This window comes from Schistocerca cancellata, chromosome 1 (genome assembly GCF_023864275.1).
Source record: "Schistocerca cancellata isolate TAMUIC-IGC-003103 chromosome 1, iqSchCanc2.1, whole genome shotgun sequence".
In the NCBI taxonomy this organism is placed as follows: domain Eukaryota; kingdom Metazoa; phylum Arthropoda; class Insecta; order Orthoptera; family Acrididae; genus Schistocerca; species Schistocerca cancellata.
Genome location: NC_064626.1, coordinates 505020200 through 505047405, shown reverse-complemented (window position 1 = coordinate 505047405; position 27206 = coordinate 505020200). Strand labels below are relative to the sequence as shown.

Sequence of the window (27206 nt, the reverse complement as noted above, 5' to 3'; positions counted from 1 at the left end):
CCACAATACGTCTAGTTAATAGTGCGAAAAGCCTAAATCCAATGACCGAGCAGAAACTGGACGCCGGCGCTACTGAATGCGTGTCGAGTGCCTTAAGCAGTGCGCTACTCGCTGATTTAGAAAAGAAATCCTATTCCATTCATTCAGAGATCTGTCAACAGTCGTCGCATCGCGGCAGTCTCATTCAGTAGCCAGAATGGTACAGAAACAACTAAAATCTGAAAATTTTCCAAAAATTTAGTAGAGGTGAAGTACCGGTATCGGTATATTTCTCAACTACTCGTCTGTCGTGATAGACTCTGGCCTCATTTAAACGTTGCAAGAAATTGCTGGATACCATCATGCACAAATCAATCACATGGTTCTTCTCACTGTCTGGCATAGGTTTTGTAGATCTGAAAGTGATGGTGAGCAGGTCGATTTTTATCCGTAACATCACATAAAATATTCTTTCAACGATAAAACAAAAACGAAGTCTTTACGGACATACATTTACGCAATTTTTTTTCTTTGTTTTGGTATGAGTAATCCAGCAACAAACTACTTTTATGTACTTTTGATTTCATGCAGATATATAAGCGCACAAATTTGAAACTCTTTAAGTACCAACAAGAAACGTCTAGTCCTTGGCCTTTTTTTAAGAAAAATAACCTTGAATGTTTCAAAACATTATCTTTGGAAATTAATATTCTTTAATGACGTACCACAGATTTTGAGTTTGTTTGTTTGAGATGATAGTATAACCATCGAAGAGGCAAGATTTTCGTGAAAAACGATAAAACTAAATTATGATTAGTAATAAGGCACATCGTTTCCCTGTGGTATTCACACATATTACAAAAGAGTTAGAACGGGCAATCTAAGAAAGTTGCCCATCGGTTTCGATGATTAAGAAGCGAGCTCCTAAACATTAGCGTTTTCGTGTATCCACTGAAGATAATTGGCGCTCACGGCATCCCAATAGGAATAAGTGCTTGCAAAAATTCATAATGCTGCATTTAATAATCGTTAGCTGAAAGTATGCGAGCTCGTTGCCATTGCAAATATCTCGGTAGGGCGTGGACATCACATTTTACGCCAACTTTTGGATATGACTACACTTCCCGCGCAGTGTGTACTGCATATGGTAATCATCGACCAAAAAACCAATTAACACTGTTGAAAATTATTCAGCGTTGTTTAGTTGCAATTCTAATAAAATTCTCCCACGTTTCATAACAGTGAATGATTCACTTTCACATGCCAGGGACCGAAAGGCAGTCGCAACAGTAAGCGATTGATGAAAATGAACCAAGACAAGCAAAAACATCCCACTTGCAAGAAAAGTTGCGGGTACCGTTACTGTGGTTTGAGAGCAAAGTATCTAACTGAACACGGAGGGGGTAGTAAACTGGCCATTGGCTATTTGAAAGAACTATTTCAGATATAGCCTTAAATGATTCAGATAAACCATGGAAAGCCTAAATATTGGAGCCCAGACGAAACTTTTAACCCCGCTGCTCCCAAAGCGAGCCGAGTGCCTTAATCATCGCGCTACCTCTTAAGACCAAAAATCGAAAGGAAAAGTAAATAAATATTACATCGATAAGCAAACAGAAGTCGTAAGAGGTAGGATTTGTGACGTAAGCAACAAGCGAATGTCTGCGGTAACATGACAGAACACTCTTCACAGTAGTCGCCACTTATTGGCTTGCTCTTGAAAGGCCTCTGCAGATTGATTGGTGAATCCAGTTTGCCGCGATAGTTAGCTCGGCAAGTAAGCACTGTTTGTTCCGTAACTGGTTGCTTGTACAGAGTTGAATGATGCATTTGCAGACTTATATTCGCAAACGCTTACACGAAATAACCGCATACTTAGTTTGGTATGATTGAAACGAAAATCCAACACAGTAAGTCTCCAGTTATGAGTGGATTATAAGATTCTGATACACGAACTGCATATGAGACACACAGTACAATCATTCCGAGCTGGAAGCTTGCAATGAATTCAATTCGGAACATGGTTTTAAGAGCGACGTAGTCTTTGTTTCACTGTTAATCTTATTCCTACAAAATATTATACTCTAGGGGAAATACACTAAATGGGAAACAGAGTCGTACCATCTCTATACGCTGCGGCAGTCCGAAAGAGATACACTGTGTTATTTAATAATTTAAATGATTTAGCGAGACTTCTGTCAATAGTGAAGCAGCTCCCCGGAAAAGCTCCATCTTGGAACGTTACGGGCATCCAACACAATAAAACGTTAATAAATAACATGTAATTCTGCTTCGTCTTCTATATAAAGCAAGGTAATATTCTAAACCAAGTCAGGTGCTGAACACCATGCGATACCGACTGACCGCCGTGCCTTTCTCAATCAGTTCTTCTCCTCGGCGTTTATCCTGTCTAGTACGGGACTCTCTTCTTTCCGGATTTGGCACATTTTATTTATTACTTAACTATGCGGCCAGATGACAATCCTAACATCACAATTGTCAAGGTAACCTAAGAGAGCGAAGTCGTGTGCGCCATCTGTCTGTGAATCGTGTGAACTTTGTTTTGTGTATCACCGTATTTTATGTGTTTTTGTATCTTACGCGGTGAGAGAATGGCAAACCGCCCGAAAACCACATCAGGTTGGCTAATGTACCAGCTCACGGACGTTAACTCTTTGACACTAGTAAACAGGTATACCACTAGAAGTACTGTAGCTTGTATAATTTTTTCAACCGATTCATTGGTATGAGTATTTATCACTCCTTAGCTCATAGTGGACTTAAAAATAAATAACGCCTTGGGCAGTTTTATTCATTACTATTCCAAAAAGGTACATGCTGACGCGCATTTCAGTGTCATGCCGGAAAAAAAACACCTTTTGTCACTTAATCTGGGTCTGGATCACCTACCTGTTTTGGGAGCTACGCGTGTTGCGCGTTAAGATATACGATTAGGTTCGCATCATCCCCTGTCAGTTACAGTTAGCAATTTTGTTTTTAACAGACACGAATTATGTCCTGCAGTAATCTCCGTAACCTTCTACTTACGTTTGTTTACCGAGACTTTCCCTTACATCTGCGCGTAAGCGGAACATAGATAAACCTGTTGTCAAGATTAACTAAAATCAGTTTTCAATTCTTCGGTTCAGATTCAAAGGATTCGGCTATTTCCTCTGGAGATAGAACTAATGTCTCATTCCCTGACACACTCAGTCACGTGGCTAAAGAACGCATAATACAGAATAAGAAGACGCTAACGTATATCAAACTATTTTCTCCCAACATAGAAATCCTCTAATTCGATGAAACTGCACCGTTCTCAATGTGTCGATGTTTTAAGGAACTACTCTGAGAAACAAGAGCTTCCCTTCTCGTCAGTCTTCTCTTAGCAAAACATTCATCACACATATGTATTTATTAAAAATACTGCACTAACTGAACAGACTACTACTAAATTAATCGTGACTCATCGATTCTGTCTGATAAAGCAGTCCATCCTTTCTTTCAGTGCATCACTTTCTGGTACCATTCCTGTTCCCGACACCTGCGCCACAGACGTTAAGGAGTTTAAATTGCATGTCACAAGGATTAACATTTTCTGCTTACAAAATCCTATCGATGTTTCACGCTTGACAGGACTTGAAACATTTGCGTATACTGGTACAGCTTCTTACAGCAACCTTGTAATGTTCTATGTGGTTACATGGTGGCCATTTGTATGTTTGTAATTGACTACTTATTTCTACAGAGGAGTTCCTCTATAGTATAGAAGGACTTGTTACGGAAAACAACTTCGTTCTATACTGAAAAATACTCCTGATGACTATCGAAGATCTAATTTCCATGGACAGACAGTCGAAAAGTTTTACCGCATTTTACTTCATCCATTCTATCGGGCATGGCTGTGTGTGTTGTCATTAGCGTAAGTTACTTTAAGTTAGGTTAAGTTACTTTAAGTTAGGTTAAGTAGTGTGTAAGCCTAGGGACTGATAACCTCCGTAGTTTGGTCCCATAGGAACTTGACACAAATTAAAAAAAAAAAAAAAAATAATTTGAAGCTGCAATGGACTGTCGAGAAAATACTTCACCAGTGCAAAAATGTAGCACAAGCTTTTGGTTAATATTTCCAATCGCTTGAACAGATGCCTGAGGATGTTTGTGTGTAAACTCCACATATAGTTCCGATTACTTCTTGTCTAACTTAACTGCATTAGGCGAGTCTCTCTGCGGTCGAGCTGAAAAGTGTGGCACATTTCTCCGACATACTAGGAAATATTGTTAAATGCCCGTTAGCCGTTATTCCTGTAACGGTTTTGTTCAAACATTGTAAACAGAACGTGCGGTTGTTTATTGACAATTATTTTAAGATGACGGGAGTAGCTTGCTTTGTAGACATTTCTAAAAGCTATGTCTATCGTCGAACGTTTTCATTTAAGAAAGTGGGCTACGATCCGGATGCAAAACTTAGTTGAGGGATATTTATTGGGACTCAGCACCAGCATTCGAGAATGAACTGGCTGAGTACTACTGTGCTGCTCTCTAATTTCCATTTGTAAATTATAGTGTTTTATGTACGTGTATGAGTCATTTTCCAGAACATGAAAGGACAGAAAATTATTTCTTGCACGATAAATTCATTAAAATTGTTCTACAGATTTCTACTCGACTGAACTTGGATTTAAATGCAAACAGTGCTGTTAATAAACAGATACGCGATCTCAAAGACTATGAATTAACCTACAATACCAGTTGCTTTCCACTGTTTTAATAAATGATTTCCTTCCGTGTTTCATCCTCACATTTAAAAACGCATGGGGTTTCTTACTTCTGAATACTTATTTCAGTTACGAAACCATGTGTACCTTGTATGGCATAAACTACTCCAAGCGCTTCCGAGTTCGCACTTCGTCCACTCCTCCTAGAGGGAGCACCAACAGAGGCGTAGTAGGTATTTATCTGCCAGAAGTATTATGATACTTATTCCGTGGTACGCGTAATCTTGTTAATCGTTTTGCAAAGACAGTGCACTATGCAAACGTCGGCAGTAAATAGATGAAAAACGGGAGAAGAGGTTCTGGATTTCAATAGTATGAAAGACATCTTCCATTAGGACAATGCATTGCCCCAAAAAAGTGCCTTGTTAAGGTGAAAACAGAGCGATCAGAAGAACAAGTTGTTGGAACATTCGCCATGTACACTACTCACACATCATATTAGGAGGTTTTTTTTTATGGCCGTAGTAGACACTTATTTTGCAGACCTTCCAGAACTGCACTTCAGGAATGGAACCTGGTCACTGGCAAAACTTTGCATTTACCATAAAAGAAACATCATCGAAAAGGACGTGCTTTTTTCTACAAGAGAAGTCTTTCATTACCAGCAAGCAAAGTATTGGTGTAATCGTCGTAAACGAAGCATAACATTTCCCCTATAACGGTAATTCTATCTGCAACTTAATACGGAGCATATAGTTCCTGGAACATTTCACAAAGTGTCTAGTTATCTTATCTACAGACTGACAGTCATGAAGTTCCTGACCTGTTTTCCTTGAGCCAAGTCAGTCTGCTTTCGCAGCATTACTTTTTGTCTGAATGAACATACTACCTTTTATTAGTCAGTCGTAAATTGTGTATACACCCAGTAACCACTATTTTCTCTGACGAAGCGCAATGCAATGGCCCGTCCTTTTGAAGGCCTTTCCTAAATAAAAACTGAACGCTCATGGTTTCAATTTACACCTGATTATGTTAATCAGCTGCGTTACAAGAAAATATGTTTTCAAAATGTATGCTAATCAAAACAGTGGGGCTTCTTATTACGACGGGAAATACTTATGTCAACAATCAGTACAACAAACACCTTAAGGAGTAACTTGCCTGAAGTAGCCGTTATTACGAGTATTATGGCGCCACAACAATGCATGTTGTACAATTAGCATATGTAATTTCCCTTGCTGACAACATGATTTTTCATCGCTTTATTATCCTTCTTTTTCTGGATTAAAGACTAGACAAGGAATCGGCGAGGATCAACAGAAATTCGGTTTTCAACTCGTTTCAACACCCCAGTATCCTTGTAAAGGAAAGAATTCAGCGAAAGCATACACAATCGTTTTGCAAAATGCGTTCATATTATCAGGGATATATTGCTGCCGTGTTTGTTGACCAGTGTCTGATAATGACGCACCGTTAGCATACCAAACTTCATGAACCATGCCTCGATTCAGTTCGCATCAGAGTGACTCTTCTGTGGATTTCAATAATAGACAAAAGTAATGCTAGAACTAAGGGGCAATATAAGGGTGTTCAAATTCTGTTTCGTAAAAAGCCTTAATTACCGAAATTCAAAAACGCCGTGAGCACTATACTAAACGAAATATCGGCATCAAAACGACGCATAAACAACGCTACAGTTGCAGGAATAATGCAGGCAATTTCTTGCTTCTCGTGCATGAGTACCGCGGAAGATCGCTATGTATTTATGAAACAGTCAGCTGGTTTGATATCGGGACTGGTCCTACTACATGCAACCGCTAAATATCAACACAGCTGAATCTGGTGGGCAGATGGCGCTCCATTCGAAAAAGTTTGTATAGGTGACTTTTTGTGAAGTGAGTCAGCTACGGATCCAAGGAGAACTCGCCATAGGTCGCTATCTGATCCAGTCGAAACTTAGCAGGGTGAATATAAAAGGGCAGCACTAACTGTAGCTTAACTGACAACAGTCAGTAATTTCAGAGAAAATAACGGTCAAAGTTTCGACACCACTTCATCGCACTGCTTGTAACCAACTGAGCGGTTGCGCAGTGGCTGAACACAGCTTCGAATTTTCGCGCCCCGTGTTCAAATCCAGCCTTATGTTTCTTCCCTCTTTTGTTATGGCTGAAATATGTGACAAATATGTTTCAGTGACCTCGTGAAATAGAATGGCAATACTGAAAAAAGAAATAAGTGATTCAAATACTACTGAAAGTAACCTTTACAAACACAGCCGACAAGAAATATTATTAAAAATTCGAGAGGCGTTCAATAAGTAATGCAACACATTATTTTTCTGAAAGTCAGGTTGGTTTTATTCAGCATTCCAATCACCATATTATTTCCCACTCTTCTGGCTACAAAAAACGTGTTTTTCAACATAATCTCGGCTCAATTCGACCTCCATACGCCACTTTTCTGGGAGGACCTGTATGCTTTGATGGTACTACTACACTGGTCGACGTCGGAATCAACGTTTTCCTGTATCATTTTACCTTCTCCATTATCTACATTCTGCTTCCCGCTGAATGTGTCCTTCCTCTGAGCCAAACAGATGGAAGTCGGAATGTGCGAGACACGGCCTGTAGGGTGGATGCGGAGCACAGCGGGCACACACACCTTGGAGTATCCCAACTGGTGGACGAGTGTGTCAGCACTACCAACACAGGCGTCCAGTTGAGCAGCGAGGTGTTTGATTTCGATCCGTCGATCACCTCGAATGAGAGTGTCCGCACGTCCCAACACTGCCTGATTCACACCTGTGTGCGGCCAGCCGGCAAGCGGGAGATCGGACAGGTTTAAGCGGCGCTTGTGATGTTCCTACTTTTTATGTCTGAATGTGTTTGTGATAGATATTGCCCTCAGGAACTCAATGGTTCTCTTGAAACATAACAGTAAGCAAAAAACTAAATAGGACTAGATTTTCCATGTTTTTAATTTTCAGTTACCGCTAATTATAAACAATTTGGGGTGTATAATCTATTTTAATAAGACGTGAAATGCTCATTTCGTTTGTCAATAACTGCATTGCACTTCTTTACATCCAAAAAATATTGGTATCACATATGTGTACTTAGGTGAAAGAGAAGGAAAAAAAGTAAGAAAGGATTCCCCAACACAGAGCTCAGTAATTCGAACTTTTGTTCTTAGCCACTGCGATACAAACTCACTTGGCTACCCGCTGAGTGAACGGCCTGATGAAATGGCGTCCAAACCTGGACAATTTTCTCGAAAACTATTGAGTGTTGGCAGTTCGGCCAAAATAGGCGTCCCTTTATTTTCACTCTTCTTTCACGCTGCCACGTTTCGAATGGATCGGAGAGCGAGGTATCGCGAGTTCTCCTTGTCAAGATTTTGCGTACTGGATGAGCTGTGGTTGCACACACTCAATTGCCAAGTCAACACCGTATTGTCATAGTCTCGTGTACAGTTTGCTGCGGTCGCCGTGTACGTTGATTAACTATTGCCTCCCGTGACCAGAAGTACTAATTCATGCCGGTCAAAGAACCGCAGAAAAAAGTGCACCAAAAAATCAGAAGCTAGAAGTTTCTCGACGAAACGACGAGTATGAAAGTTCTTAAATGTTCTTGACAGAGAAGAAAAATAGGCTGAGTTATCTCACGTTTCCGGATTTAGATGAGGGGTGAAGATAGTGTAAAATTGGCATTACTGTTAACTCTGAATGAACACCAAGGTTAAGAATGCATTTCTGTCGGAAATTTGCCACCACGTTCACAGCCGACGTCGCAGCAAACGACTACTACTTCGCCTTGGACTTAAAACAATGGCTTGGTGAACAACGGTTTGAAAATGATGAAGATCAAAGCCACCGTTGACAAGTGTTCCATTCCCAACTGAAGAATTTCTATGAATAGGGGCCGAATAAGCTAGTCTAACTTTACGGAAAGTGCTTAAAAGTGAACGGAGTTACGTAGAATAGTGAACATTACATGGAAAAGTGAAGTAAATATTTAAGAAAACCACCGATAAAGCCTTTTCCTGGTGATTGGTTATTTTATATATATATAAAATAACCAAACAGCCCTTCCTATTACCATGTTCTTACCTGCTGTGATACAGTGGTGAGCACCTGCTATTCATTCCTTGAATGTGTAATAAAGTTTCAGTGAACTTAATTCACAGGCACTGGAGCAGCAGAGGTGTTCTTGCCACACACTGGAAAACAAAATCAGGGAGTCCCGGCGTACCCTTATGCAAAACACCACGCAGAAATGTTTCTAACAGTAGAAGAAATGCATACATAAGCACGTCGAGAAAATGTGCCCAAATTTAATGATAACCGCCGCTGGTTCAACATATTGAGTAAGTACAGAAATTTGCATAGCTATTTTTTTGTGTGTGTACGCGCAACAGGATCCTTTCCCGCTGAGCGCAATAACACGTTTGTTTTAAACACTTCGTCCATTGCCTCTGAACTGATTAACGCTGATGCAATTTGTCAGAGCGTAAGGTAGTTGGCCACGTCCTTTAGAGTTACACAGTGGTAGACTATGAGAAAGGCAGGCAACCGATTATAACCGCAAGCCTTCGTTTGAGTATAATTCTTTAAACCGACAAATAAATCCAATAAAATGTATTAATTAATTTCTAACAATCACGACAGTTACCGGTTGCGACTAAAGCGTGTTCACAGATTTTACGGGAAAGTCTAGAACTATGGTTACCCTATGCGGCGCATGCAGATACTATGTTACTGCGTCGTTTTACCGAGATACCATCTGAGAAACAAAATATGAATATGTTACTCACCTCAGTCAGTGCGTGTAGCTGCCCCTCGTGAACGCATACACCCATGAACCTGTGTAAATAAAAGCAGGTAATCAATTTTGAGTACTGTATATCACTAGAATATCTATCATCATCTGTAAACCTCCTCACCTAGCGATTTCTCTAGTTCGATAAATCTTTACTTCCTTCCACGTTTACCAAGTCTCCAACAACCACGTGAGCCAAACCGAAATTGGAGGTTAGTTATTACTAAATTACTGAAGAAATGTTTTTACTGTGTCTATTAACACTACAAAGTGTATCTTCTGTATGATAGTTATGGGACAAGTCTCCCAGAAGGTGTACCACTGAACGATGCATGCTTTCTTGAAAGAGTGAACAGAATTATTATCGTCACGCAATGTGCGTTCCTGTACAACTCAAATGTGTTACATCACAGGTTCTGTGGGTCTCCTGAACGATGTCTCATTGTGCAGTAGAGTGTGTGCTGATTCGAAATTTATTACAGATGTGTGCCGGATCGGGAGTCAAATTTAGAGTCTTGCCTTTCGCGAGCAAATGCTCTACCGACTGAGTTACCCAGGCACGACTCACTTTGCAAACTTCTGTGAAATGGGAGATGTGCTACTGGCGGAAGTAAAGCAGTAGCGGCGGATCGTGAGTCGTGCCTGGATAGGTAAGTCGGTAAAAGTACAGGGTTATTACAAATGATAGAAGCGATTTCACAGCTCTACAATAACTTTATTATTTGAGATATTTTCACAATGCTTTGCACACACATACAAAAACTCAAAAAGTTTTTTTAGGCATTCACAAACGTTCGATATGTGCCCCTTTAGTGATTCGGCAGACATCAAGCCGATAATCAAGTTCCTCCCACACTCGGCTCAGCATGTCCCCATCAATGAGTTCGAAAGCATCGTTGATGCGAGCTCGCAGTTCTGGCAAGTTTCTTGGTAGAGGAGGTTTAAACACTGAATCTTCCACATAACCCCACAGAAAGAAATCGCATGGGGTTAAGTCGGGAGAGCGTGGAGGCCATGACATGAATTGCTGATCATGATCTCCACCACGACCGATCCATCGGTTTTCCAATCTCCTGTTTAAGAAATGCCGAACATCATGATGGAAGTGCGGTGGAGCACCATCCTGTTGAAAGATGAAGTCGGCGCTGTCGGTCTCCAGTTGTGGCATGAGCCAATTTTCCGCGGGCTACGCGTGAAACTTGCCCGCACGCGTTCAACCGTTTCTTCGCTCACTGCAGGCCGACCCGTTGATTTCCCCTTACAGAGGCATCCAGAAGCTTTAAACTGCGCATACCATCGCCGAATGGAGTTAGCAGTTGGTGGATCTTTGTTGAACTTCGTTGCACTGTTATGACTGACTGATGTGAGTGCATTTCAAGAACGACATACGCTTTCTCAGCTCCTGTCGCCATTTTGTCTCACTGCGCTCTCGAGCGCTCTGACGGCAGAAACCTGAAGTGCGGCTTCAGACGAACAAAACTTTATGAGTTTTTCTACGTATCTGTAGTGTGTGGTGACCATATGTCAATGAATGGAGCTACAGTGAATTTATGAAATCGCTTCAATCATTTGTAATAGTCCTGTATTTGCCCGCGAAAGGTAAAGGGTGTAGGTTCGAGTCCCGATCCGGCACACAGCTGAAATTTGGCACTAAGTCTCGTTGTGTCTCTTGCCAAATACAATTTCCGGCGAAAAGATAGTTCATTACATCTAAAACTCAAATGCAAACTACTTGAAATCTCTGTAAAGTTGATGCAAATTAGTATTTTGTAGCTTACGAAATAAAGAAGTAGTATAAGGAACATAAATTGGTTAATAACCGAAATGGAGTTGGTTGCTGTGTGGGAGTAAACGTGCTCGTCGTTACAGCGAATGCAACGGCCTGACACGTAACATCACTGGGATTTCTTCGCATTTTGTGCACGCCGTCGACATGACAGTCTAGCACAAGGTGGCAAGTCGCGCAGTACTTGCGCTTCTGACTGCGGGCAGGTCGTGGGAAATCACCGCATGGGGAGCACCGGGGTCGTGGAAGCACTGGACTACATTCGGGGAAAAATGCGGCGCCATAGCCAATTCCCGTGAGCAACACGTTGATGAAAGGATTCTGGATTGCAACAGCGGATACACACACAGTGCTGCAAATCAATAGCACGTTAACTGCTGGACGAAGACGACGACGACCTGAGACAAGTCATACTAGCCTCATCTACCATCTAGGTATGGGGTAGCTCTGTTCACCACCATGCGTCAGTAGGCACAGAAGCAGCTTGAGAGCAAAAACACCGCCACTGGACCGCTCTAAGCATAGAAAAATGGTCACCTGGGCTGAGGAGTCCTGTAGGTGCACACTGATGAACAAGTGCGGGAAATACCGTAAGTGATGATCCATCCGGCTTGCCATTCATGGCTTCTTGATATGTGGTGAAACGGAACCCCTGGTGCGCCTGCCATGGATCTTACCGTCGAACGATACACCATTCTACTGTCCATGATGTGCACCCTATTGTGCAGCTACAGTCCTCTGCAGGTTGTCTGTACTTCAAGCTAGACTCTGCACCACCCCATTCCTTCTGAATTCAGTTGGAATTGACCGAGATACGCATCAAGGACATGACTGTGCTTGTGTTGCTCCTTAGATCACCTGAGGTCAGTCAGACTCACCATAACATAGTCGCTATCGAGGGGACGCACGCGCCTTGAATCCAGCTTCTATCATTCTCTGCGAGATACAATTGCCAACTGAGGGGTCATGGATCACAATAGCTTCCGAACGTTTTGACTATCTTGCGTAGTTCCTGTCACGACGCCTAACAGCCATAATCAGGATGGAAGCGAGTGATACACACTGCAGTTCAATTTATCATTAGTGTACATGTGCGAGACAATTTTTTCATTTGTTTTATGTCCAGGGCCTTACTACTCAACTACAATGGTTTTGGTCCCATGTATGGCTTTCCGTGTTTCGCTACACATGTACAAATCAATTTGAAAATAGGTGTTGACAAAAATTAATGTTCTCTGTCTTGTAATAATGCCTAGTAGTTTTCTTCCGGAAACAACACGGCTCAGCGTACGGATTTTGTGCACTTCAGGGATTTACGTAAGAAAAACAAGATTCCACGTTAGGCTGTGCCATGTTTCAGGAAGAGTCATACGACTTCACAAGACTATATATTTTACACGAATGAAAACTGAAATTTAAAGTTCATTTTAACTTAAGCATTGAAAGTAAAAGTTTATCTTGACATCAGCTGTAAGTAGTCAGTTACTGTGATTGCCAGTACAGGTCTCCTTTCTGCTGTTGGCATGCTCGCTCGTTGATTACCCAATGTGGCTGGAGTTGGCATGACGACACCACAGCGACAAAAGGCATTATGCGTCTGCTTTTCAAAAGCGCGATTCAGTTACAATAGTGCAGCGTGATTTTCGTCGAGAGGATGGCACCGAGACTCCTACACCGTAAGAGGGCGTACAAACATCGCTTTACACCATTGGCCTCAAAGGTAGCCCGACCTCAAGGTACGTGTTTTGAAAAAAAAAAAATATTTTATTTATTTATTTATTTATTTTTGCGGAGGTTTGTGAAAGGCTCTGTCTATGTGATTTCCTTCCAACTGCATCTCAAAACCAGTGAATGTAGTAACTCCAGTTCGCTTACAGAAATATGTCAAGAGGGGAACTACCGCCTAGAAGTGTGTCATGTGTCCGGTGGAGGCCACACTGAACCTTTAAGAAAGGTAAGTGAATACTTTGATTCTAAATATGATTGTAAAAAGTACCCCAAGATTCTAGTGCATGTACATGAAGGACATAACCCTCGTAAAAGGTGATGGTTCTTTTGGAAAGTAATGCAACGTTTCGTCCTATGGAAACCTTAAAATTTACCCCAAGTTTCTATCTCTGTTTATGTAGAAGGGGCAGTCTTCTGAAATGAATGAACCTTTCCGAAACATGCTGTGTATGGACTCAGTCTGAGACAGACTAGGCCCTTCAACATTTTCTGTCATGAAACAGGTCAGTTCCTCTCTTACACATCTGCTTAGAGTTTTATCCTCTCTGCATATGACGAGTTAATCACTATGTCGCACCTGCTGATGCTATCCCGACCCAAACAGTAATTCCCTGTTTTGAACTAAACGACAAGAGCATCCGATGACAAGGAAATTACACTGAAGCGCCAAAGGAACTGGTATAGATATGAGTATTCACATACAAAGATATGTAAACAGGCACAACTCCTATATAAGACAACAAGTGTGTGGCGCAGTTGTTATATCGGTTACTGCTGCTACAATTGCAGGTTATCACGATTTAAGTGAGTTTGAAAGTGGTGTTACAGTCGGCGCACGAGCGATGGGACACAGCATCGCCGAAGTAGCGATGAAGTCGGGATTTTCTCATAAGATCATTTCACGACTGTACCGTGAGTATCAGGAATCCGGCAAAATGAAATCTCCGACATCGCTGCGGCCAGAAAAAGATCCTGCAAGAACGGGACGGGACCAACGACGACAGAAGAGAATCGTTCAACGTGACAGAAGTGCTTTCGGAGCCGAAGGACCACTCGTGTATCCCTTGATGACTGCACGACACAAAGCTTTACGCCTCGCCTGAGCTCGTCAACACCGACAGTGGACATTTGATGACTGGAAACATGTTGCTTGGTCGGACGAGTCTCGTTTCAAACTGTATCGAGCTGATGGACGTGTACGGATATGGAGACAACCTCAAGAATCTATGGCTCGTGTATGTCAGCAGGGGACTGTTCAAGCTGGTAGAGGCTCTGTAACGGTGTGGGGCGTCTGCAGTTGGAATGATATGCGACCCCTGATACGTCTAGATACGACTCTGATAGGTGACACGTACGTAAGCATTCTGTCTGATCACCTGCATCATGTCCACTGTGCATTCCGACGGACTTGGGCAATACCAGCAGGACTATGGGACACCCCACAAGTCCAAAATTGCTACAGAGTGGCTCAAGGAACACTCCTCTGAGTTTAAGCACTTCCGCTGGACACCAAACTTCCCAGACGCGAACATTACTGAGCATGGGATGTCTTGCAACGTGCTGTTCAGAAGAGAGCTCTACCTCCTCGTACTCTTACGGATTTATCGACAGCCCTGCAGGATTAATGGTGTTAGTTCCCTCAAGCACCACTTCAGACATTAGTCGCGTCCATGCCACGTTGTGTTGCGGCACTTCTGTGTGCTCTCAGGGGCCCTACACCATGTTGGGCAGGCGTGTCAGTTTCTTTGGCTCTTCGGTGTATAACTGTGGACACATGACCTAAAAATATTCATGTTTGGCTTGAGGTTTGATATATACAGTGATGAATAACTAAATACGGAATCTACAGAGCGATTCACGAGGATATGCAAATATTTTAATATGTTATTCTACAAGCAAAACTAAAGAAAAAAGTTGATATAAACATAGGTCTGCAAAATTTTACTTACGGAGTTCCGGCTAATAGAAGATTTTGCCTGAAATTTACCGACTTTGCTAATATGAAGCCATCGCAAACCTGTACGAGGTGAAAGAAAAGCCCGATTTCCATTTATTTTGTTGTTACTGATCCGGTGAATCTAATAAAATGCACACATCAAAAAAACGTTGAGCATCACCCCAGTTCCCAGAACTCATGAAGATAGACGTTGACTGTGAATATTGTATCACAGACACAGTCCCTTTGACTGTTCAGAGATGTCACTAAACCCACCCAAAGATGTAAATAGCCATGCTTGAGCAGCGACTATTAGACGGAGAAGATCCGACAGCCGACCAGTTCCAATCATTCCACCAGGAAGGAGATACACGGCTCGTGTTGTCTGTAGTTCAATCATGCCTAGACGGTCAATACCGCGGTTCGATCGCGTTCGCATTGTTACTTTGTGCCAGGAAGGGCTCTCAACAAGGGCGTCTCTGAGTGAACCAAAGAGATGTTGTTCGGACATGGAGGAGATACAGAGAGATAGGAACTGTCGATGACATGTCTCGCTCAGGCCGCCCAAGGGCTACTACTGCAGTGGATGACCGCTACCTACGGATTATGGTTCTGAGGAACCCTGATAGCAACGCCACCATGTTGAATAAAGCTTTTCGCGCAGCCACAGGACGTCGTGTTAGGACTCAAACTGCGAGCAGTAGGCTGCATGATTCGCAACTTCACTTCCGACGTCCATGGCGAGGTCCATCTTTGCAACCACGACACCATGCAGTGCAGTACAGATGGGCCCAACAACATGCCGAATGGACCGATCAGGATTGGCATCGCGTTCTCTTCACCGATGAGTGTCGCATATGCCTTCAAACACACAATCGTCGGTTTGGTGGCAACCCAGTCAGGCTAAACGCCTTAGACACACTGTCCAGCGAGTGCAGCAAGGTGGAGGTTAACTGCTGTTTTGGGGACGACGTACGCCGCTGGTGGTCATTCAATGCGCCGTAACGGCTGTACGATTTGTGAATGCCGTCCTCCAACCGATAGTGCACCCATATCGGCAGCATATTGGCGAGGGATTCGTCTTCATGGACGACAATTCGCGCTCCCCATCGTGCATATTTTGTGAATGATTTCTTTTAGGATACCTACATCGCTTGACTAGAGTGGCCAGCATGTTCTCCAGACAAGAACCCTATCGAACATGCCTGGGATAGATTGAAAAGGGCTGTTTATGGACGACGTGATTCACCAACCACCCTGAGGGATCTACGCCAAATCGCCGTTGAGGAGTGGGACAATCTCCACTTGAACTTGTGGAAAATATGCCACGATGCATACAGGCGTGCATCAATTCAAGAGAACGTGCTACTGGGTATCAGAGGTACCGGTGTGTACAGCAATCTGGACCGCCACCTCTGAAGGTCTCGCTGTATGGTGGTACAACATGCAACGTGTGGTTTTCATGAGCAATAGAAAGGGCGGAAACGATGTTTATGTTGATCTTTATTCCAACTTTCCGTACAGTTTCCGGAACTCTCGGAACTGAGGTGATTCAAAACTTTTTTTGATGTGTGTCTGACCAAGACGTGTATCTGCAGTAGTTTTCGAAAAGCAAAGAAGTAATTTCGTAACATTTATAATTTATGAACTACTTTGTCCAATCTGTTTTTTAAATTCCAGACAACTGCACAAAGTTTTCAACAGCAGTTGCAGGGAACTTAATTTTGGAAAAATGATGGTAATAATGTTAATAGAAACAGTAAGAAAGTGTCAGATAATCTGCTTTCATTCATGTTAGACCGGAAAAAACAAAGACCAGTGTTAAGGAAGTTGTACAGTGTACATAAAAAACTAAGTCGTTTCAAGGTTAGGAAACGACTGAAACAACTCACTAACGGTTGCCAACAATGACATAAACGTTTCTACATTCTTAATGAAAAGTAAACAAATTGACTTGTGTAATAATTTTTGCTTCTCTGGGTGTTTATCTACATCATACTCCTAAGCCGCCTAATGGTGTGCGGTGGAGGGTACTTTTGATTCCACTATCTGATCCCTCCAACCCTGTTCCACTCGCGAATACTGCGTGGAAAGAATGATTGCCGGTAAGCCTGTGTATTGGCTCTAATTTCTCAAATTTTCTCCTCGTGGTCAATACGCGAGATGTCTGTGGGAGGAATTAATATGTTGTCCGACTACTCCTGTAAAGTGCTGTCCCGAAATTTCAAACGTACATCTCTCCGTGATGCACAACTCCTCTCTTGAAACGTCTGCCAGTGGAGTTTGTTTAGCATCTCCGTAATGCTCTCTCGCCAGCTATACGATCCCGTGACGAAACGCACCGCTCTTCGTTGGATCTTCTCTATCTCCTCTTATCAGTCCTACCTGATAGGGATCCCCGAAAGATGAACAGTACTGAAGAATCGGACGAATAAGCGCCTTATAAGCCACTTCTTTCGTGGATGAGTTACATTTTCTTAAGATTCTTCCGGTGAATCTGAGTCTGGTATCTGCTTTTGCCATATAAAACTATATGGTCATTCCACTTGAGGTCGCTCTGGATAGTTACGTCTATCCTCCACCCTCCAGCTGTTTGTCATCAATAGTATAGCTGTACAGCAGTGGATTTCTCTTCGTATGTATGCGAAATATGTTACATTTACTTACGTTCAGGGTCAACTGCCAGAGCATGCACCATTCATCAATTCTCTGCAGGTTGTTCTGCAAATTCTTACTATCTTCTGGTTTTGGAACTATGGTATAGATCACTACATCATCTGCGAATGGCCTTAAAGAGTATCCGACGCTTTCTACTAGATAATTTATACAGGGTGTTACAAAAAGGTGCGGCCAAACTTTCAGGAAATATTCCTTACACACAAATTAAGAAAAGATGTTATGTGGACATGTGTCCGGAAACGCTTAATTTCCATGTTATAGCTCATTTTAGTTTCGTTCTTCCACCTACGCTCAATGGAGCACGTTATCATGATTTCATACGCGATACTCTACCTGTGCTGCTAGAACATGTGCCTTTACAAGTACGACACAACATGTGGTTCATGCACGATGGAGCTCCTGCACATTTCAGTCGAAGTGTTCGTACGCTTCTCAACAACAGATTCGGTGACCGATGGATTGGTAGAGGCGGACCAATTCCGTGGCCTCCACGCTCTCCTAACCTCAACCCTCTTGACTTTCATTTATCCCGGTACCAAATGTAGAGACTCTTCGTGCTCGTATTGTGGACGGCTGTGATACAATACGCCATTCTCCAGGGCTGCATCAGCGCATCAGGGATTTCATGCGACGGAGGGAGGATGCATGTGCCCTCGCTAACGGAGGAAATTTTGAACATTTCCTGTAACAAAGTGTTTGAAGTCACGCTGGTACGTTCTGTTGCTGTGTGTTTCCATTCCATGATTAATGTGATTTGAAGAGAAGTAATAAAATGAGCTCTAACATGGAAAGTAAGCGTTTCCGGACACACGTCCACATAACATATTTTCTTTCTTTGTGTGTGAGAAATGTTTCCTGAAAGTTTGCCGTACCTTTTTGTAACACCCTGTATATACTGTAAACAGCAACGGTCCTATCACACTTCCCTGTAGTACTCCGGATATTACCTTTACATCTGTCGATTTAGTTCCGTTAAGAGCGACGTGTTGAGTTCTATCTGCAAAAAAGTCTTTAATCCAGTCGCAGGTCTGTTCCGATACTCCGTAAGCTCGTATTTTTTTTCATTAAACGGCAATGTAGGACGGTGTCAAATGCCTTAGTGAAATCAAGGAACACGGCTTCAGCCTGAGCGCCGTTGTCTACTGCGCTATGGATCTCGTGGAGGAACAGAGCGAGCTGAGTTCCGCAGGATCTCTGTTTGCGGAATCCATGTTGATTTTTATAGAAGAAGATCATTTTCCAAGAACGCCATAATTCTACTGGAAAACTACTGCAGATACACGTCTGGGACATGTTTCATTAGATTCACCGGACCAATAACAACAAAATAAATGGAAATCGTGCTTTACTTTAACCTCTTACAGTTTTGCAATGGCTTCAAACTACCGAAGTTGCTGAATTTCAGGCAAAATCTCTTATTAGTCGTAACTCCGTAACTAAACATTTGCGGACCTATGTTTATATCAACTTTTTTCTTGAGTTTTACCTGTAGAATAACATATTAAAATATTTGCATATATTCGTCAATCACCCTATATATGCAAAGTGAAAGAATCGTACATCCACAGAGGCAGCATCGGATCACAGAGAGGGTTGGCACTGCGCGCAGACCACTAATTAACGTATGGTGCTTAGTTTCTCTCCACAATGGCAATCTGGCAGCCCCCCCCCCCCTCTCTCTCTCTCTCTCTCTCTCTCTCTCTGTATGTGTGTGTGTGTGTGTGTGTGTGTGTGTGTGTGTGTGTGTGTGTGAGAGAGAGAGAGAGAGAGAGAGAGAGAGAGAGAGAGAGAGAGAGAGAGAGAGAGAGACCTGTGTCCAAATGTCAGTGCGTTTACTGTGGATGGAAGGCCCAGAAAAGCGGAAAGTAGCATCCGGCAATCAGTAAATTCTGCATGTCATTCTGTGAATGCCACAAAAGATGAATGGAAATTGTTCTCCAAATAGAGAAAGACAGTAGTCTGAAATCCGAAGCCGGCAGAGGGCCAGTAGGAAGGAACGAATGCTTCTGATTAAGAAGACGTGAACGTGAAATGTAATACTATGCTGTGCAACGAGCTTCGAAAACTGTCGATAGCGAAGTGAACTTTGAAGTACGTTCTGTTACTTAACTCAGAGTAGCAAACTCGATGATGTCAACGAACACATATAAGGGTAGGGGAGCTATCATGAAGCACTGGCTGTATCGATAAAATATCAAATGTGCTTGTGTGTTTGTCTTGTTTGAGCCGATGAATGACAAATGGAAACTTAGTATGTAGTATTTGTTTGGTTTCATCCATATCTCAAGAAAAATCTGGTGTAGAACATCACTGTTTACATAATTTACAGCGCTCAGGAGTTCGTGAACAACATGCGGTACATTCCTAATTTTACAGTATTAACGTTGAAAATTAGCATTAACACTCTACAAACAAAAATACTATTAAGCTAACTAATAGCAAAGATATCAACTCCAGTTTACGCTGTTGCATCCATAATTTCGAAAGAAAAAAAGCTGAACGTGAAGCTGTAAAGTGGTAATGGAAACTTACCCCAAGATGTTGGGATGAGATAACTTATTCATTAGCTGCACCTCCTTGAGCATGTTCGGCCTATTTGACCGCAAAAGATTCATCTTCAAGACCATCACTTGTCCTGTTGTTCGATGCGTCACCTGTAACAAAGAAAATAGCGGGCTATGTAGCAGTGGAAAATTCAGCACACGTTCCTGAACACAGGCGTTTCAGATGTTCGCTCCATTATCAACACTTTGTTTAAAAGTTACTGTTTTACGAACAAAGTTTCAATTCCATTTACTGCCATAAATCCTATTGGGAGCTTTTCATAAAGAATCTTCGGAAAATATACTTATAAAATTCGTTGCTATTAAGCCTGAAAATGGGGCAGGTTGTGTAATATTCTTGAACATGCTGTAATTAAGACGGAAATATACTGACTTGTCTCAATGAGCCAAAAAGAAACGGTCTGCAAAGTCAGGGATGACTTTGTGACTGAACGGATCTACTGAAATTACATCTACATCTACATCTACATCTATACTCCGCGAGCCACCTTACGGTGTGTGGCGGAGGGTACTTATTGTACCACTATCTGATCCCCCCTTCCCTGTTCCATTCACGAATTGTGCGTGGGAAGAACGACTGCTTGTAAGTCTCCGTATTTGCTCTAATTTCTCGGATCTTTTCGTTGTGATCATTACGCGAGATATATGTGGGCGGTAGTAATATGTTGCCCATCTCTTCCCGGAATGTGCTCTCTCGTAATTTCGATAATAAACCTCTCCGTATTGCGTAACGCCTTTCTTGAAGTGTCCGCCACTTTTAACGTATAGTCCAGTCGTGCCTCTGCGGACTTATTCTCACGAGCTGTCAAAATGTGTGAAGTTCCTTCAAATTCCACAATGGAACATGTGCACAAGACGGTTAAAAAGCATGGAGAAAATAAATTGTACTTTATGCTTTCGAAGTAAGTCTAGGGAAAAAAGTTGTTGCTACATCTGATTGTATCGAATTTCCTTGTCCAGTGTATCGGGTGCGCGGAAAGGAAAATTTAAAACAGATAAATTGTACGTTCCTCGTAAAACGAGAAAACTGCAACCGTTATATTTAGCAAATACAAACACTTTCGTGATTGATGTTGGAAGCAAAAACTGCTATGAACGGAATGGCTACGATTCCACTGCACGTTCCTGCGGAATACGCGTGTCGAATGAAAGGAAAGGCGCCACTCGTTCCTTCCCGAAATAATGTTGCGCCACAGGAGATAAGGGTCCACCTTGCCCACAGGTGAATTATTTAACGAGTGCAACGTCCTTCGCATGAGGAAGGTAACAACGCTTTCGCCGTGGCTCTCCTTCCGATTTAATTACGCAAGATTAATGTGGTCTGAAGAGCTACTTACTGTTTTCACAGAACTAGCGCTCTCCGACTTCCGCACGTAGAGCCGGTGCGCCAGTTTCCGGTCAGTATCTCATTAAGCGCATTGCCGTCGTATCTTCATTCGGCATGCGCGCCGGCTGCAGTTCCTCAGCTTTCTACTGTGCCGCTTTGGAGCCAGGCAGCATAACTTCCGGGCGTCCATTGTTCGTGCCACATAATAACGTTAGAGCCGCTGCCGTCTTCGTTCGCTACACAGGTCCGATGAAAGGAACTCTCGGGAGAACTAAATGGAGCGAAGTGCGTGTCACCTGCCGTTGGCCCGTCAAATCGATCTACCAACTTTGGTGTCTTTTTTCTTAAGAAATCAGCATGTATCCTGTCGAGATCTGAGGTCATCTGAATTCACCATGACTAAATGATTATGTGGTAACGAAACATTTACCCCATGTCTTGGCAAGAAATTTACTGCATATTAATGCTTTACAGGCATCCTTAGCAGAAATGGGATTAAACATCTACAATGAACTGTATGAAACGTATGGAGCATCTACACTGCTGGTCACAAAACTGCAACACCATGAACGAGAGCAAATGAATAAATTTATTTATTGTACGTATATAACATAGTAGTAGAAAAATTATGTGGTTAAATTCGTAAATGATTTCGGTGCATACAGTGAGCAAAATTTAGAACACACAGGTGCTAGGGCATTGATACCCGTGGAGGAAAAGGGAGATGGGGGGGGGGGGGCGCCTAGCTATCAGAGAAAGGAGAAAAGTAGTGTTGTCAGGCCATTTTCAAGAAAATTGTTTAAACTCGATATTACGCACGTTTTTAACAGAGTCGTAACTGAAACTAGTTTATGGCTGCTTTTAAGGCGACATTCGTATTGCAAAATATTAAAATTATTCCATAACCCTAGGTCTTCTGGTACCATTAACTGATCCCCCGTTCTCTGTTTCCCTGATCCACAACAGAATAAGAGAGAGAAAGCGTAACTGTCGGCAAGCCTCTGTATCGGCTAATATCTCTACCTTTCTTGTCGTGGTCATTTAGCAAGGAAATAACATGTTGCCCGAATCTTCCCAGAAAGTACTCCGTGATGCACAACGTCTCTCTTGTAACGTCTACCAATGGAGTTTGTTGTGCATGTCGATAAAGCTCCAGCGCCGTCTGCACGATTCCGTGTCGAAACTCACCGCTCTGCGTTGGATCTTCTCTCTCTCTTCTACCAGTCTTACATTGTAAGGGTCCCAGACTGATGAACAATACTCGAGAATCGGCTGAACAAACGCCTTGTAAGCCACTTCCTTTGTGGATGAGTTACATTTCCTTGACATTCTTCCTATGATCTCAGTCTGGCGTCTGCTTTTCGTGTTCGGCGTATGGCTCTGGTACATCGTGCTGCGTCTGCAGCAGCAATTTGAGCAGCACTTGGCCCACAGTGACGCAACAAGCTGTTACAAATCAGTTACATCAAGGAAAGCTCCGAGGCAGACGCTCTCTAGCGTGCATTCCACTGGCCCCAAACCAACACCATTTGCGACTTCAGTGGTGTCACAAAGCTCACTGGAGGGCAGGGTGGAGGCTATTGTATTTGGTCATGAAAACTGGTTCTGCCTCGTTGCTAATGACGGACGTATGTTGGTTACAAAGAGGCCAGTTAAGGGCCTGCAGTCAACCTGTCATGTGCTAGACACACTGGATCCACACCTGGAGTTATGGTCTGGGGTGCTATTTTGTATCACAGGAAGAACACTTTCGTGGTTATGGAACGCACGCTGATTGCAAACTTATACGCCAGTCTGATGATTCGATCTGTTGTGCTGCCATTCATGAAAAGCATTGCAGAGGAATTTTCGAACGGGATAACGATCGCCCACATACCGCTGTCGTAACCCAACATGATCTACAGAGTGTCGACAAGTTGCCATGGCCTCCTCGATCACCAGATCTGTCTCCGATCGAGCATTTGGGACATCATCGGACGACAACTCGAGCGTCACCCACAAACAGCATTAATCGTCCCTGTATTGACCGGCCGAGGGCAACAGCCATGGAACTCCATCCCACAAACTGTCATCCGGCATCTGTACAACACAATGCATGCATGTCTGCAGGCTTGTGTTCAATGATCTGGCGGTTACACCAGTCATTAACGTATCTGCATTTCACATTTGGAATATCTCACGCTGACATTAACCTGCGATTTTGCGATATTAGTCATTTAAATATGTCTCCTAGAAAAATACAGGGTTATTACAAATGATTGAAGCGATTTCACAGTCCTACAATAACTTTATCATTTGAGATATTTTCAAAGTGCTTTGCACACACATACAAAAACTCAAAAAGTTTTTTTAGGCATTCACAAACGTTCGATATGTGCCCCTTTAGTGATTTGGCAGACATCAAGCCGATAATCAAGTTCCTCCCACACTCGGCTCAGCATGTCCCCATCAATGAGTTCGAAAGCATCGTTGATGCGAGCTCGCAGTTCTGGCACATTTCTTGGTAGAGGAGGTTTAAACACTGAATCTTTCACATAACCCCACAGAAAGAAATCGCATGGGGTTAAGTCGGGAGAGCGTGGAGGCCATGACATGAATTGCTGATCATGATCTCAACCACGACCGATCCATCGTTTTTCCAATCTCCTGTTTAAGAAATGCCGAACATCATGATGGAAGTGCGGTGGAGCACCATCCTGTGGTACGTTTAGCTCCCTGCTTGCTTTATTCGTCGACTTCCGCGGGCTACGCGTGAAACTTGGCCGCACGCGTTCAACCGTTTCTTCGCTCACTGCAGGCCGACCCGTTGACTTCCCCTTACAGAGGCATCCGGAAGCTTTAAACTGCGCATACCATCGCCGAATGGAGTTAGCAGTTGGTGGATCTTTGTTGAACTTCGTCCTGAAGTGTCGTTGCACTGTTATGACCGACTGATGTGAGTGCATTTCAAGCACGACATACGCTTTCTCGGCTCCTGTCGCCATTTTGTCTCACTGCGCTCTCGAGTGTTCTGGCGGCAGAAACCTGAAGTGCGGCTTCAGCCGAACAAAACTTTATGAGTTTTTCTACGTATCTGTAATGTGTCAGGACCATATGTCAATGAATGGAGCTACAGTGAATTTGTGAAATCGCTTCAATCATTTGTAATAGCCCTGTATATTCCCGAAATTTCATTACTCTACACTTATTATCTTTTTAGTGTTAAGATTTTTCCGTCCATGTATACAGCAATTATGAACTATCTCCTACCAAAAATCATTTAAAAATTCTCATATATACACTCTGTATAAATCTCTAGTGTGTCCCTATTTGGTCAAAAATCTGTTCTCAATTTTGATTAGGTATGAGATACGTTTTCTTCTTCAGAAAGGGAAATTTTCTCGTTCAGTAAAGTTGCCTATTTGAGAGCTGACGTGCACAACGCTTTGCGAACCGGTAGTGGGAACGGTGTGGGAACAGACAACGCGAGGCTTCAATAGGAGCCGCCGGGAGCAGACCGAAACGCCAGCTGTCTATAGGCAACTACCTTAAATCTGACGATGCAGATCCCATGCAGCAACCTGGCGGTATACAGTTGCAGAGGCGGGCACCTGCCGTGGGCAGCGAACACGCGTGCGAAAGAGGTGAGAGTCCTGGCGTTCCGGCTGTGGTCGCGGTTTCTATAATAAACCGGCGTGCTTCTCGGGCCCTTCTCCGCGGCCCGCATGCCCGCCGCGCACACAATGGGACGAGGGAGTGCCGCTGCACGCCGACAGCATCTGCCGGAACGGCTTCAGGTGCAGTATAGTTCTCGTCTACAAGTGAACACGACAAGCCAAATTACTAGTCTATCAGGCCTCCCTAAAAGATACACCCTACCGTTCCGTTGTTTAACACTGATTCGCAAGCGGAAATGTATGCTGTTGCCCGACATGACCTAATAAGCGCGCGATGGAACGCAACGAATACCAATCGAACAGAAGAGTGGAAATGAAGAGGACAACTGAAGTAGCGTCACAATAAAAATGTATAGGGAACCTACGCACATGGTTCGTCTGTGGCGTAGCTGTTTTCTGCACACCAGCGTCGAGATCAGCTCTCCGACGATTATGATAACGTCCGAGTCTTCGCTCGTCTTTCTACGACACTATTAAGAATACTGTGGGAATACGTTTGTAGGGTTACTGAATTAAACGTGATGATGGTTGTTTCTGTCGTGCTGTATAGGTATTCAGTTATTTTAATAATTCGCTCTCAAAGAAGTGTTCGCATGGTATCTACCACCATCGCTGACATACAGTACTATGATGACTAATCGCGGACTTCGTAGCAGACTGCCACACTTTAACGTCTTTGACTTGAGCTATTACGGTATCTTCATTTTTAATATCAGTGATGCACGAGTTTTCTCAGTGACAGAGAGTGAAAGGTCGACATCCAAACTACAGAGATGCCCTTCTTTTTTAATTATCGGGGTACGAGAAGATCTACTATCCAGCCAATACTATTATATTGTTAATGAATAATACAAGACTCTCAAATCAACATAACATGGTATCAGTACCGCGCAAGACTGTATGGGCTTCAGTATATCATATTAGAACTCCCCCGACTGCGACGTAATTTGAACCTTTCCATTTTCGTGATTTACTCGCTAGCAAAATACGTCAAGACGAAAAAGTAAAAACGTTTCTGTAAATCACATGCATGAGCACTCACATATCTGCTGAAAGCTCCGTTTCATTTGTCATCAAATGGAGATAAAAAAAGAGGTCGATATACAAAATTTAATCACTGTCTGACAAGCTGCGGATTCCAATTAGGCGAATTTTCTAGCCAACACAACCACGTGAGTTCACTATTATACTTCTCAAATCACTGTACTACGATTCTGGCCTTGCGTCACGGACATTTATCCTGTTGGAAGATGCACGGCCGTTGGAGGATGCAGCTGATACACAAGATGTTCACGTACCCACAGCTGTCATGGTGGCTTCGACTGCTATTAAAGGTCCGATGGAAGCCTAAGTGAGTGACTCCCACAGCATAATACTGCCCCATCGCCATCCGTCCCAGGCACGGTGATTTATTCGAGCAATCGTCCGCATGGAAGATTCGGTCACGACCATCGTCCTCGGGTACAACAATTGTGATTCATCCAACCCGTCGACAAGATTCCAATGATCTACGGTCCAATCTCTATGATCACCTGCCCACTGCAACCCTAATTGAAGATGTTCCCGTCAACATCGAAACACGTGTGGTGCGCGCAAAATGCCGTGGCTGCTACGTGCGCAGTCGACTGGGGAAGCGTGGGGAGAGCGGCAGTGGTGGAGGGTCGCTCAGAGCCCTGTGGGGGAAATGCTGAAGCCTACAATCACATTTTTCGTAAATATTAAGTGGGGCCCCTCCACGCCCACACTTGCATGGTGACCATTCAAAAAGATCTACTGTCACGTCTGATTCTGTTATTATCTAAAAAGAATTCCTCCGACAACGCAGCGATTTATTTTCGCCTGTGCCGCGAGGGATTAGCCGAGCGGTCTCGCGCGCTGCAGTCATGGACTGTGCGGCTGATCCCGGCGGAGGTTCGAGTCCTCCCTAGGGCATGTGTGTGTGTGTGTGTGTGTGTGTGTGTGTGTGTGTGTGTGTCCTTAGGATAATTTAGGTTAAGTAGTGTGTAAGCTTAGGGACTG

At 43.2% G+C, this 27206-nt stretch overlaps 1 protein-coding gene across 1 annotated transcript in view; it reads right to left on the bottom strand.

The window, feature by feature from the left end:
- LOC126178199 (uncharacterized) overlaps positions 1-27206 on the bottom strand; it is a 281149-nt gene that overhangs the window by 22851 nt on the left and 231092 nt on the right. The window contains exons 2-3 of the mRNA XM_049924513.1: positions 20173-20294; positions 9507-9555 (exon numbers count right to left, since the gene is read on the bottom strand). Of these exons, the coding sequence (XP_049780470.1) occupies positions 9507-9555; positions 20173-20294 (171 nt within the window). The remainder of the gene's footprint in view (positions 1-9506; positions 9556-20172; positions 20295-27206) is intronic.